This window comes from Sminthopsis crassicaudata, chromosome 4 (genome assembly GCF_048593235.1).
Source record: "Sminthopsis crassicaudata isolate SCR6 chromosome 4, ASM4859323v1, whole genome shotgun sequence".
NCBI classification, from domain to species: domain Eukaryota; kingdom Metazoa; phylum Chordata; class Mammalia; order Dasyuromorphia; family Dasyuridae; genus Sminthopsis; species Sminthopsis crassicaudata.
Window position 1 is genome coordinate 68,726,556 of NC_133620.1, and position 14,113 is coordinate 68,740,668.

Here is a 14,113-nt window from a genome sequence, read left to right on the forward strand (position 1 = left end):
CCATTTCAAGATGTCTATTCAAGCTGGAGTTGAGAGACTGAAGATCCAGAAAGAGATTGAGGCAGAATAAGGAGATTTGAGAATTATCAGTTTAGAGATCATTGAAACCCTAATAGTTCTCTATTGTAGACAATCTGCTTAGAGAGGTTAGCCAAAAAAGAGAGGAAATAAAAGACAAAAATTAGAGATATATGAAGTGAGTCTGAGAGAGGCACAGCACATGTATCGGCAGTAGGGAGGTATCCAGTAGACAGGAAGGGATAGGAAATTAGTGAGCATGTAGAGATGATAGAGGAACACTAATGGAGAAAACCTAATGGCATGGGATCACTTGTGTGTGTAGAAGGGTTTGCTTTGGAACCAGGAGAAGAGCTAACTCCTCATGTAAAATAGGAGGAAAAGATACTTGTAGAAGACATTTAAGTGATATGAAATGAGGAGGCAGGGAAAAGAGGGAACTCTTTAAATGGACTCAGGGTTTTTGTTTTGTTTTGATGTAAAATAAAGGACAAGCTTCTCAGCTGAGAGGGTTGAGGAATAGAGATTTGAGGAGGGCTGAAAAGCCACTTTGGTGAATGAGATAGTGAATTGATTAATTAGAAGATGCTTTGCTACAATCAGGATCCAATTGAGATTATATAGTATAAATTTATGGTAGATCCAGCTAGCAAAGTTTTTTGATTTTTTTTTCAACTTCAGCAGCATATAAGTAAGAGTAAAAGTTAGATAATCTGAGGCTGGATTTTGGCAGGGCAAGATAAGTGATGGACTCAAGAGGGCAATATAGAGTTGAAATGGTTCACCAAAAAGGTACATTCATAAATAAAAAACATTATAGTTGATGAGGGGGAAAATGTATTTTCAAGTATACCTAAGATATAGAGGACAGATCCTCCAATATAAGTTTCCTTAATGCTCTTAGTGACTGAATATTAGTTTGACCATATATAGCATTTAATGGAGTCTCTTCAACAGCCTTCAGATATGTTCATTCAGCAAGCATGTACTAAGAACTATTATAAGTACCAGACATTGTGTTAGATACAGCTAAAAAACAAGTATTTTCTCCCCTCAAAGAACTTATATTCTGTTGAAGGGAAACAACAAATAAAAAATGTATTCAAAATAATTTCTGGGAGTAGAGTTGCCCTAACAACTGGAGTATCAGATTGAGTCTTATATAGGAATTAATACTTGAAGAAAGCCTTGAAGAAAAGAAGGCATTCTAAAAGGCAGAAATGAGAGGGAAAGCATTCTTGGCCCATAGCTGAAGTTCTCTCTGATTGAAGATAAAGTGTCATGTACCAGAAACAGCGAGGTGGCTAATTTGGTTAGAGTGTAGCTTGTGAAGAAGAGGAATATACAAGAATAATGCCTAGCACACTTACTTAATAAATGCTTGTTGAGTAAATGACTAATTGAAAAGAAGCATGGAAAGAGAAATAATAGACTCTAGCATCTAGATTCTGAAGGGTTTTAAATGACAAACAGTGGAGATTGCATTACAAAACTGGTGAACAGGTATAGGACACCAAATCCATCCCAGATAGGGGAGTTTAGAACAAGGGCCTGAACCATCCCCAAAGGAACTGTAACTACCTCCCGGACTCTATATGTTTTTAAAAACACCAGATGGTACTTGTGAGGGAGGGTATTGGTAGATGATGATACTTGCTTACAAATAATATTTTTTATTATCACAATAGATGAAATGAAGACTTGGAGTATTAAACTCATTGGCTGTCTTTTTTTCCCTTCCCCAAAAGTCAGCTATTTACCAGAGTGGATTTATGGATATAAATGTTAAAAACAGCATTAGATCATACCATAATGATATGATTATAATATAATAAAAATAATTCTTTCCCCAAAATATACACAATGCCAGAATATGAATATTGCTACACAGGTGTAAACTGAAAGTGATTAAAGTTCTTGATTATAAAAGTCTTAGTTCTGAATACTAAGTACAATTTCAATTTCTCAAAACAGTCTTATGATGAATTTATCAAGAAAACAGAAGCAGAATTAAGCCGGGACCTTGAGACATCACCAACAGCTAAACCTCAAATTAAAACTCCCTCCTCCACTACTGAAAGGCCCAAGATCAAACCTCCACCACTTCACAGGTTAGACTTTTTTAATCATTTGTTTTCTGTACTGTCCAGTCTGATAATAAAATATCCTAATATTAAGATGCAGGATTTAAAACAAATGGAAACTGGAAGTATTGGCAACCATGATGCAATATTAGCTTATTTTATAATTTTTACTAAAAAGAAATATACCTCTCTTATTTTACTAAAGTTGTTTTTGTCTTCATGAGGCAACCCCACCCCAAAAACTTTATAATATGCAGTTTATGTAAGTGTATCATAAAAATGAGTGTGGGAAGAATTTAAAATCTATCCAGCATATGCATAACAAAGATTAGAACACACTGAGGTGCTAATTGAGTTGGAATTGGATCTCTGGGTAAGTTGCTTATAGAATTTTTTAGAAGTTGAATGAGAATTCCACCCTTTTCCATTTCCCCAGATATTCTGCTGCCAAAGAGCTCTGTACTTCTCTTTATTTATTAGCTTTTCTCTCGCAGGCCTGAAGCAGCAAAGAACTGGAAATCCCTGGCAGAGTCAGAACGGTCCAGAGGATCCCTAGAATCTATTGCTGAACATCTTGGTATGTAATATAAGACAAATGATGTTTAAGGATTTGTGCAGAATACCCTAAAGTCTATACCTGCTCTATTCTACAATGCATTCATTAGAAACAGCGGATGGCAATTTTATAGCTCATTCTACAAAATTATTTTTCAATGTGCATTACAAATTTATCGTATTTGTGTGAAGCTATTTTTCATTTGCCTCACTTGATGAGAAAACTGAGTTATGGAAAAGCTTTATATGGCAAGATAATTAAGCATACATTTAACATTGAGCCTTTAGTACCACATTTTCTTTCTTTATTTTTTTAATGACCAGTTTAGGTCATATTTTTTCTCTTCTTTGAATTCCAACAATTATAAAAAAAAAAAATCAGAATTTTTATGTTGGTTATGTTATGGAGTTCCTCTCCCTTCCCTCCTTTCTTACCAAAAAAAGTTAGAGAGCTAAAGAATTATACTCTAAAAAATATATTTGAAATAATAATTACTAATATTATATAGGGTCTGTATGTCATGTGCCAGGCATTGTGCCAAGTGCTTTAAAATTATTTCAATTGATGCTTATGACAGTTCTGGGAAGTATGTGCAATCATTACTCTCATTCCAATTTTACAGATGAGAAACCAGAGACAGGCAAAATGACTTACCCAGGGTCACATACCTAGTACATATCTCACACTGTATTTTAATTCAAGTTTTCTGACTCCAAGCCCAGGACTCAATCTACTATGCTACCTACTGCCAGATAGAACATTTATAGTTATTTCTACTTCCTATTCCTAACCCTCACCTTCCTTAAAATAATAATTTATAGGTATTCATTGTACAATTTTGTTTTTGACCAGTCTAACTAATTGTAAAAAGAAAATGGTCTCTACCAGTTTATGCCCATTTTTCTTTCTTTAGTTTTTTTGGGGGGGGTTTTGGTGGTATTTTTTAAGTTTTTAAGATGGTATATAAAAGGTTCTTCCAAATTTGCTTTAATTCTTATTGAGTATCCTGTATTAAAAAAGCAAAGCATAAAGCTTCTCCTGGTAGAAGAGTTTTCATTAGCTATTGTTGCCCAAGGTTTTGTTTTTCTTCCTTACTACAAATATTACTTGTACATGGCTAGTATATAACTGAAAAGTGTTTTTTGATAACTTTAATGTTATGCTTTCTTTTTTTATGTCTTTCAGATACTTCGCCCTTAAGTTCTGAGAAATCTTTGTCTGAGAGAACGTTGTCTATGCCTGCCAAGAGACCTGCTGACTTGGACATTCATGTAGAACAACCTCCAAACCCATCTCCACACCTTAAAATATCTAGGAGAGCCAGAGCAGAATCTGGGGATTATCTGGAAAATGTGCCTTTATTATCTCCTTTCAAAGATGTAAACACCGACAGAATCTCTAATGTATTGGATATTAGGTTGGAAGAAGAGGATAGTCATAAATCTGAAATCCAAGAAGAGGTGGGGGAATATGCGAAATCAGAAGAGAGTGAGATGGAAGATAGTTATTCTAAACTCTCTGGAAAATCTTATGTCTTATTGAAACTAGACCTGGAGCAAGGAGATTCACCTGAGATTATCTCAATGAAAAGTCTTCCTTTAGACTCTAAAAGTGCCCCAAAAGATTCACAGAGCCCACTTGCCAGGGAGAACCTTCAGAAAATAGAGAAAATGATGAAAGAGGTACAAAAGGACAGAGATGATATGGAGGATCTGAGTGCAAAATCAGAACAAGCTTCCTACCGACAAAAGATTGCAGAGGAACAGGACTTGTCTGTTTCAGAGCAACTTTCTGGTCTTAGAGAGATGTCCTACTCAGATGACTTTGAGGCGTCTTCTCCCAAGAAAGATACTTCAGTTGAAGGAACACCTGTTGAATTGTACAAAGATGACTTTGAATTATCATCTGTATTGTCTCCTAGAAGAGACTCTCAATCACAGAGGGAAAAATTGCCACTAACAAAGAACTCAAGAAGTAAAGCCACTAGTTTTGGTAGCGATGATGAAATTAGTGAATGCCTTAGCGAGAAAAGTCTGTCCATTTCTGGAAGTGTCCATTCTGGGAGACTATTAGACCTCAGATCCCCAACAGAACTTTTGAAAAGTAAGGAACGGAGTGATGTGGAGAATGAAAATGGTATCACTGAGGCACCATCGTGGGCTTCTGTCTCTACTGCTGAAACAGATAAATTGCTTGATTTCCAACTTGGTGACCGAGTCCTTATCAGCAATGTTCAGCCTGGCACTCTTCGATTCAAAGGTTTGACAGAGTTTGCAAAGGGATTTTGGGCTGGAGTAGAGTTGGACAAGCCTGAAGGAAATAACAATGGAACTTATGATGGAATTACATACTTTGAATGTAAAGAGAAGCATGGGATTTTTGCTCCTCCCCAGAAAATCTCTCACATTGAAGAAAATTTTGATAATTTTGTAGATGAAAATGAAAATGTTTTTTCAAATGAACAATATAATCAGCATCAAAAACAAGATCAGAAAGACACAGAGAGTCCTGAGTCCAATAGAGAAAAAGATTCAAATGAAAATTTCCAGGAGAAATCTCCAGTTAGCATACATATAGTGGCAACTTCAGTGGAGAGAAGCAGTAAGACTGAATCCATATTTAAAGTAGACCATACACAAGAGAATTCTGTATCTACTGAATCAACTACTCAAGAGCAATCTTTAGTGGATTCTATAGTTTGTTCTATAAAAGATGAGGATGATATTTCCCTTTTTGTTTCTAGTGCCATAGAAAAAGTTACTACTTTTGTATTGGATGATACTTTAGATATTGTCCTTTCTGAAGAACTGAAAAGACAACAAGAGTATTGGACAAAAGAATTGTCTGAAAAGAAAGAGAGCTTATCTCCACAAGTTTTGGGAAAACCTTCAACCCCACTCCTGGACCTTTTAACTAAAGAAAAAAACCAATTGGAAGCTCAGTTGAGATCATCACTTAGTGTGGAAGAAAAATCAAAAAAATTGGAGACAGTCAGCTTACTGACAGATAGCCTGCTAAAAACCTTTGTGAAGGATACAGTTGATCAGTTGCAACAAATTAAGAAAGTTAAGAATGAGAAAATACAACTTAGCAACCAAGAGCTTCATGATGATGACCAAGAAAAAATATTTTCCAGAGTCCCATCTAATTATGAGGAGCAATCACCAAGTAGCCTGCCAGGTCTGTTTTTAAAGCCTGAAGTAGATGATGAAAGAGAAGAAGTTTCCTCTCCAGATATGTGCCCCAGACCAGTGAGTATTTCTTACATAAGAAAAATACTGTGAGTATGTTATCATAGAATAATATCTAACTAGTGTAAATTGTGTAATACAAAACCTGATAATTTTTCTCCCTTTAATATATTCCCTATTAAGTAACTAATGAATTACCTACACTGAATCTTTTTTTAAATCAGTGGAAATTCTTGTTTTGTGAATTTGTTAACTCCGTTGAAGCCATGATGTTTATAAGTAAACAGAATCATTGTTTTTGAATACTTTGTAGCTTTTTTCTCTCTGAACTAACTGTCCTCTGTTACATCACAAAGAATTATTTTAGAGATGTCACAAACACATCACAGATTTGTGAGGATTATAGTGTTCATTAAAAAGTGCTAAGTTGACTATCTCGCATACTGTTCCCAGCTTAGGTGTCCAAGTAGATCACTGTGCAAGCTTATTCTATATTTCCTTACTAGTGGTTCTGAACTTTATCGTTGAGGAGACGCCTGAGAGCTATTTGCCTAACTAGCTACTCAGTCATGGTTTCTGTGCAGAGACTGCCAGTTATGATGAACAAATCAGAAAATGTATGTAAAGCGCTTTGTAAACTTTAAAGCGCTATATAAATGTCAGCTTTTATTATGATGATGAGTCTGGTTAAATGGATATATGTCCACTATGACATACATCAGGACCATCAGTTATTTAGGTTGTTCTTGGACAATTGAGCAAAAGTAATGCTTTTTAGTAACCTGAGCCAGATTCACACCAGAGGTGAGAAAATCCACATCCTATTTCCAAATTTATAACAACACAGAAGATTTATGATGCAAAAAAAAACCTAACCAGTAATTAAAAAAAAAAAATCCAGTCATAAGACATGTAAGCAGAATTCTTTTAAAATGAAATGTTTAAAGTAGTTAGTTATTATTAATAACCACTATTTTGGTTTTCTTGTTTGAACACAAATATAGAGAGAATAATGTAGAGAAATAGTTGAATGTACAAGTAAACTGTTGCTTTTTTCTTAAATATTTCTACTAAGTGTTTTGAATTTGTTAAATAATCTTTTATCTTGCTTCTATAGGAGAGCCCCGTATTTGGTGCCAGTGGACAAGAAGAACTTGCTAAGAGGCTTGCAGAACTTGAAATCAGCCGGGAATTCCTGAGTGCATTAGGAGATGACCAAGACTGGTTTGATGAAGACTTTGGCTTAAGTTCCGCCCACCAGGTCCAACAAAATAAGGTAGAAGAACCAATTGTGTTGCCAATGGCAGAGTCAAAAAAAGTACTACCTCCAAAGCCATGTGAGACACTATTGGCTGTTCCACACACTGCAGAAGAGGTAGAAACACTAGTCCATGCTGCAGCTGAGGAACTTTGGAAATGGAAAGAGATGGGCCATGATCTTCAAAGCATCAGCATTCCCACAAAACTACTAGGCAGTGCTTGTAGAGGTCAAGATATGGAAAACACCAGTAAAAGAGTCTATAAGAAGGTATGGTTTTTTAGGTCACTTCTAATTTGGGAAAACATCATATTAACCAAATTTTGGATTCTTAATTTTACCGGATTGCTGTTTTTTTTTTCCTCCCTTTGTCAAGGCGGTCTTTGACTTGACGAAAGAAATTTTTGGAGAAATATTTGCTGAAGATCCCAATCTGAATCAGCCTATCTGGATGAAACCATGTAGGATGAACTCCAGTTACTTCCGAAGAGTAAAAAATCCAAATGACCTTGATGAAATCAAGGTAGGAAAAAAATTGTAAAATATTACCTTTCAACGTGTTAGTAAACAGTGAAAGGATGTAATTGCAAAGCAGATTTTAACCCTTTAAAAAAAAAATAAGTTACTTACAATTATCATGATATCTTCACATAAAATGCAATTAAGAAATATCAGGACATTTAAAATAAATTTAGAAATTATTGTAATATTAAAAAACCTTTTAAGATTTATTTATAATAATTATAAAATGCTATGCAACCTTTCCAATAACCTCTAAGGCTATAAGATTCAGGAAAAACCTGCTTTGGTAGATGTAGTTTCCTCACAAATTAGTTTCCTATAGCAATAAAATCACAGGTCCATTCCCTTTCATCTTCTATTCAAACCCTTCTAAAGGGATATACAACCTCTTTATAATAGGGATTTTTAATGTGCTTTTGTATTATGGATCCCTTTGGAACCCTACTGAAATTTTAATCAATTATTTTTTTAAATGCATAAAATAATATATATGTATATGATTACATAAGAAGCCAATTGTATTGAAATAAAGTTATCAGAATATTAAATGAAAACAAAATTCACAGAACCCAGGTTAAACATATATTTTAGACATAGAATATATCTGGGACCTGTTTTTGAAAAATTCTCAATGGATTAATCTTTGCAGTCATATCAGTTTATAGACACAAATATTAATCATAATTGGTCCCTTGGGATTTCTAGTTTGAGGAGAACCAAATTGTTTGATGTTATCTTCACATAAAAGGGTTAGATAAATATTAAAAACAAAACAAAGCACCTAAATCCCTGTGATTAAAGTATTACTTTAATCACAGGTGGTACCTTCCTAGAATCCTCTGAAAAATGAAAGATTTCAACAGTAAAAAGGGCCCATTAAACCAACTTGGATGATTGTTTTTGCTAAAGTAAACATCCATAAAGCATTTTTTTAGACTTAAAAATACTATTGTTATTATCTTGCTCCTCTGGACCTCAAAGTGAGAAACAAACTCCAGTGAGGAGTAGAGAGGACACTGTTCCACAGTATAGAGTTATGTGGAAACATTGTTTAAATGACTTGTCCAGGATTGTATACCATTTTAGGGCGAGTAGGACTCTGAGGGTGGCTCTCTATCCATTTAATGCTGCTACCCATATAGTAATAGAAAAGCACTAATAATCACTTAGTACCTGTTTGAAAGGTTTTGTGCCAGTTCAACAAAGTGATGAATATTATTTAGAGATCTGGAAGATAGCAAAATGTTTACAATAATACTTACTTGACTTAAATCTTCTCAACCTGTGAGAATTATTCCATTGCTAAAAATCAATTATACACCTGGTTGAAGGAAGTAGTCTACAGTGTTTTTGTTTTGTTTTGTTGAGGGCAATTGGGGTTAAGTGACTTGCCCAGAGTCACACAACTAGGAAGTGTTAAGTGTCTGAGATCTGATTTGAATTCAGGTCCTCCAGACTTCACAGCTGGTGCTCTATCCACTGTGCCACCTAGCTGCCCAGGTCTAGTCTACAATGAAAGAAACAACAGAAAGGAAGAATAAGAATAAAAGAGCATTGATAATACCATGTTTTTTCAGTTATTTTTAAGTATAAAACTTTTTAAAATATCTGCTTCACCTAGTCTTCTGTTTTTCCTTTCTTCACTCCCCAGAATTTCACTAATTTTAATACTGAAATGACTTTTTATTAATATAGAGATATATTTTCCCAGTAAAGTGAAAGTTTACTGTTGGTTCTTTTTTTTTTTTTTTTATTATTATATATATATATATATATATTTTATAATATTATCCCTTGTATTCATTTTTCCAAATTACCCCCCCCTCCCTCTATTCCCTCTCCCCGACGACAGGCAATACCATACATTTTACATGTGTTACAATATAGTCTAGGTACAATACATGTGTGTGAATATCATTTTCTTGTTGCACAATAAACATTAGAATCCGAAGGTACATGCAACCTGGGCAGACAGATATTAGTGCTAACAATTTTCATTCCCCTCCCAGTGTTTCTTCTCTGGGTGTAGCTACCTCTGTCCATCATTGATCAACTGGAAGTGAGTTGGATCTTCTTTATGTTGAAGATTTCCACTTCCATCAGAATACATCCTCATACAGTATTGTTGTTGAGGTGTACAGTGATCTTCTGGTTCTGCTCATTTCACTCAGCATCAGTTGATTTAAGTCTCTCCAGGCCTCTCTATATTCCTCCTGCTGGTCATTTCTTACCGAGCAATAATATTCCATAACCTTCATATACCACAATTTACCCAACCATTCTCCAACTGATGGACATCCATTCATCTTCCAGTTTCTAGCTACAACAAAAAGAGCTGCCACAAACATTTTGGCACATATATGTCTCTTTCCGCTCTTTAGTATTTCTTTGGGATATAATCCCAGTAGTAGCGCTGCTGGGTCAAAGGGTATGCACAGTTTGATAACTTTTTGGGCATAATTCCAGATTGCTCTCCAGAATGGCTGGACTCTTTCACAACTCCACCAGCAATGTATTAGTGTCCCAATTTCCCCACATCCCCTCCAACATTTGTCATTATTTGTTCCTGTCATCTTAGCCAATCTGACAGGTGTGTAGTGGTATCTCAGAGTGGTCTTAATTTGCATTTCTCTGATCAGTAGTGATTTGGAACACTCTTTCATGTGAGTGGATATAGTTTCAATTTCTTCCTCTGAGAATTGTCTGTTCATATCCTTTGACCATTTATCAATTGGAGAATGGTTCGGTTTCTTATAAATTATGGTCAGTTCTCTATATATTTTGGAAATGAGACCTTTGTCAGAACCTTTGTTTTTAAAAATATTTTCCCAATTTGTTACTTCCCTTCTAATCTTGTTTGCATTAGTATTATTTGTACAGAAACTTTTTAGTTTGATGTAATCAAAATCTTCTATTTTGTGATCAATAATGATCTCTAGTTCCCTCTGGTCATAAATTCTTCCTCCTCCACAAGTTGAGAGGTAGATTATCCTCTGTTCCTCTAATCTATTTATTATCTCCCTCTTTATGCCTAAATCATGGACCCATTTTGATCTTATCTTGGTATATGGTGTTAAGTGTGGATCCATATCTAATTTCTGCCATACTAATTTCCAGTTTTCCCAACTTACTGTTGGTTCTTATTAGCAGCAGTTATTATTTTTTTTTTTTGTCCAAACCAAACTTTTGTGTTTGTCTTTTACAACATTAGCCTGTTCCCCAGACTTTTTGTGATTTCATGGCATATTATGAATTCCTTTTTTGATTACTTTCAAGAATTGCTTAGCTTGGAGGTTGTGCCAGTTTGAGATTGCATAGTTAGAGAAAAGACAATTTAAGTAGTTCCTGTTATTACAAATTACTGCTAGAATTTATACTGCTCATTCTTATTTTGACAGAAGTTATAGTAATTATTAATACATGCATACCATGAATTGTACACTTAAATTTCAATCACATCATTACTATAATGTTCCTTCACCCATTCCTCCTCTTTTGTTTTTTCCTCAGAACTTTATAGCTACTGAAGTACTTAAGCTGTTCAGCCTTAAAAAGGAACCAAACTACAAAACAGATTGGCAAAAAATGATGAAATTTGGACGGAAGAAAAGAGATCGAGTTGATCACATCCTGGTCAGTGACTAAAGCTAAGCAGTGTTTTATTTTGATAAACATTGTCCAAATTCATGAACTTTTTTGACATGGAGTAATAAAATTGGTCCTAAGTGATTGGTTTTAACTAAAATCTTAAATCATCTATTTATTGTATCTCTAGCTTCTTATTTTGGAGAACACTTTTATTAACAGTAATCATGTGTATATAATTTTTTTCAACTAGACTAATTATTGTAATGGTGAAGGGAACTTCCATTGAGGAAACTTCTTCTAACAATACAAATCAGCATTTGCTTACAGCCCATATATTCTAAGAGTTTCTTTCTGTGAGGGATAAGTGAATCGACCCATTTGTGAGTCCATAGCAGAACTTGATGCCCAATCTTCCTGAGTCCAGAAAGCTTTCTCCACTACAGCCCAGATTTAACTTCATATGCAGTAATGGAGTATCTGTCCTAGGATTGTAAACTGGAAAATACACTTGTTTCCAGCCTTTGTTGGATGCATCATCTACATAAATATTCTACATTAGTTGTAGTATTATCCTTAAATTTAAAAATAATCTCTCTTCATCTTCATTCCTTCATGCAGATCATTGTACAAATATTGGTTAAATATCAACCATAGTTGTCCTTAATCGTTGGTACAAGGCATTAAAGATACAAAGAGTTCAAAGAGCTTTTGGACCTGAAGCACTTTTAACTAATTGATTAAGAAGATATCATGATTGATCCAACCTGGACTTTTCACATACACATCATTATGGCCCCCTCCTCCCAAAGCCTGAAGCAAACTTTTAGTTTACACTTACGGAAATAGATCTGCAAGTTTTTAAAACTTAAGCTTCTTGTACTTTTACCTTCTAGACCATGAAATTAAGAACTTTTTTAGGCCATGCTTAAATCAATTGATTTGTATCTTTATATGTATCTGGTAATGAAGAAACTGAGGCAGACAAGGGTGAAGTGACTTGTGCTGAGGGTCTTAGAGCTAGTAAATGTCTGAAACAGGATTCAAACTTATGTCTCTAGCTCAAAGTCCTGTGCTCCATCCACTTCACTACATTGATGTGTGATGAATATTATACTATATGCAGGGAATTTTGCCCCTTGAGTGTAAAAGATTTTTTTACACTTCCATAGAGACCTGAATCCCAGCCAATTAATGCTTCAGTGATTTTGACTAATGTTTAAGTATAAACCAAAGTAATTTTATTAGATGATAAGCTAATGAAACTATTTCTATTGTTATATATAGAGAAGGGCACTGAATTTTAGTTCCTAGTTGTGTTAGTTCTGATATTTAATAATTGAAATTTCCTTGAGCAAATCACTTAGTTTTTCTGGCACAAATTTTTATTTATCTTTTTACTTTAATCTTAGCAGAATTGGATGAGGTACTAAAGTTATCAAGTTAACTTTAATGGAGGTTGTAATATTTGCACTGGGTCTTGAAAGATAGGTAGCATTTCAACAGACAGAGATGAGATAGTATACATGTTGTACTCTTGGAACAACATAATCAAAGGCTTAAAAGTGAAACTGCAAATATGTGAGGAAAACAAAGGGATCCAGGTTGGCTGGAGTATACAGAATAGCATTATGACCTAAAACTGAAAAGGCAGATCAGAGCCAGTTTGTGGAGCTTTGAATACCAGGGTAAGAGAATGGGACTTGATTTCTATTTTAGTGGCTACCTATTGCCAACTGAATAATGTATGTAATAGCTACTTTCTGGGAACATTAATCTGGTAGCTTTCTGAAGGAAAATTGAAAGGAGGAAGGCAACTTGTTTAGTGACTTATTGTAACAGCCGAGAATAGATGATGAGGGCCTGAACTAGGGGAGAAGCAGTGGCAGATAGGAAGTAGATACAGATGATACTGGGAACATAGAATCTTCTTGGCAACTGAGTAAATGAGAATTGAAAAATAAGCAGGAAGAATAAAAAGTGAAATTTCAATATAGGTGACTAGGAAAAAAAAAAGAGTACTTAACCAGAAGTCCAAAGAAAGGGTTTTTTGTTTTTTGGAGAAGAACAGTGAGTTTTTAGTGTGTTGTTAGGCTTTTGGGGTTAAGTGACTTGCCCAAGGTGATAAAACTGGTAAATGTCTGGGGCTGGATTTGAACTCAGGTCCTCCTGATTTCAAGGTCAGTGTTCTATTTACTGTGCCCATTTCACTGTTCTGAATTTAGTTTTTAACATAATTAATTTAAGGTGACAATTAGATAGACATTTACATATCTAGCAGTATTTGGAAACATAGATCTAGAACTTTTAAGGGAATATTGGGCAAAGATAGAGTTTGGAAGTCATCTTAATAGATGATAAAGACAGTAATTGAAGCTATAAGAATCAATGAGATTTCCAAAAGAGAGTGTAGGACAGGAGACAAATCTGAGGACAGAACTTTGTGGAATGTATATATTGTAACTAAACAGACATTGGCGCAGAGGCTGGGAGACCCTGGGAGGGCTATTCTGCATCAGTCCACAAATTCATTCTGAGACACTGTTTGTGTCTTTTAACCTTTATAAGCCCTGATTTCCTTTTCTGTAAAATTTTTGGTTGAACTTTACATACGATAGCCTATGAAAAAACTTTATCTGGTTCATTCTCTGTTCAAGGCAGGATTATGTTTAAAATATCTCTGGTAGTATATATTGGCTTGTGTACTGAAATTTAACATTCTTTGGTGATTGTGATTCTGTGTTCACAAATACATTTGATGCATATGTAGGTAAATAGATCTTTGGTCATTTTTTCCCTGATTTCTGCTCGTTTTAATTTAATATAGGTATCCCAAAGAACTATATATCTTTAAAAAGTAAGAATTATATGATAGTGATTTTCAGAATTCTTTTTAAAT

The 14,113-nt window shown here is 34.6% G+C and overlaps 1 protein-coding gene across 1 annotated transcript in view; it reads left to right on the forward strand.

Moving 5' to 3' along the window:
• CEP350 (centrosomal protein 350) overlaps positions 1-14,113 on the forward strand; it is a gene marked incomplete in the record, with an annotated part of 163,600 nt that overhangs the window by 149,284 nt on the left and 203 nt on the right. Inside the window, 6 exon segments of the mRNA XM_074308508.1 lie at positions 1,993-2,129; positions 2,597-2,679; positions 3,844-5,909; positions 6,967-7,377; positions 7,484-7,630; positions 11,140-11,262. Coding sequence (XP_074164609.1) covers positions 1,993-2,129; positions 2,597-2,679; positions 3,844-5,909; positions 6,967-7,377; positions 7,484-7,630; positions 11,140-11,262 — 2,967 coding nt within the window.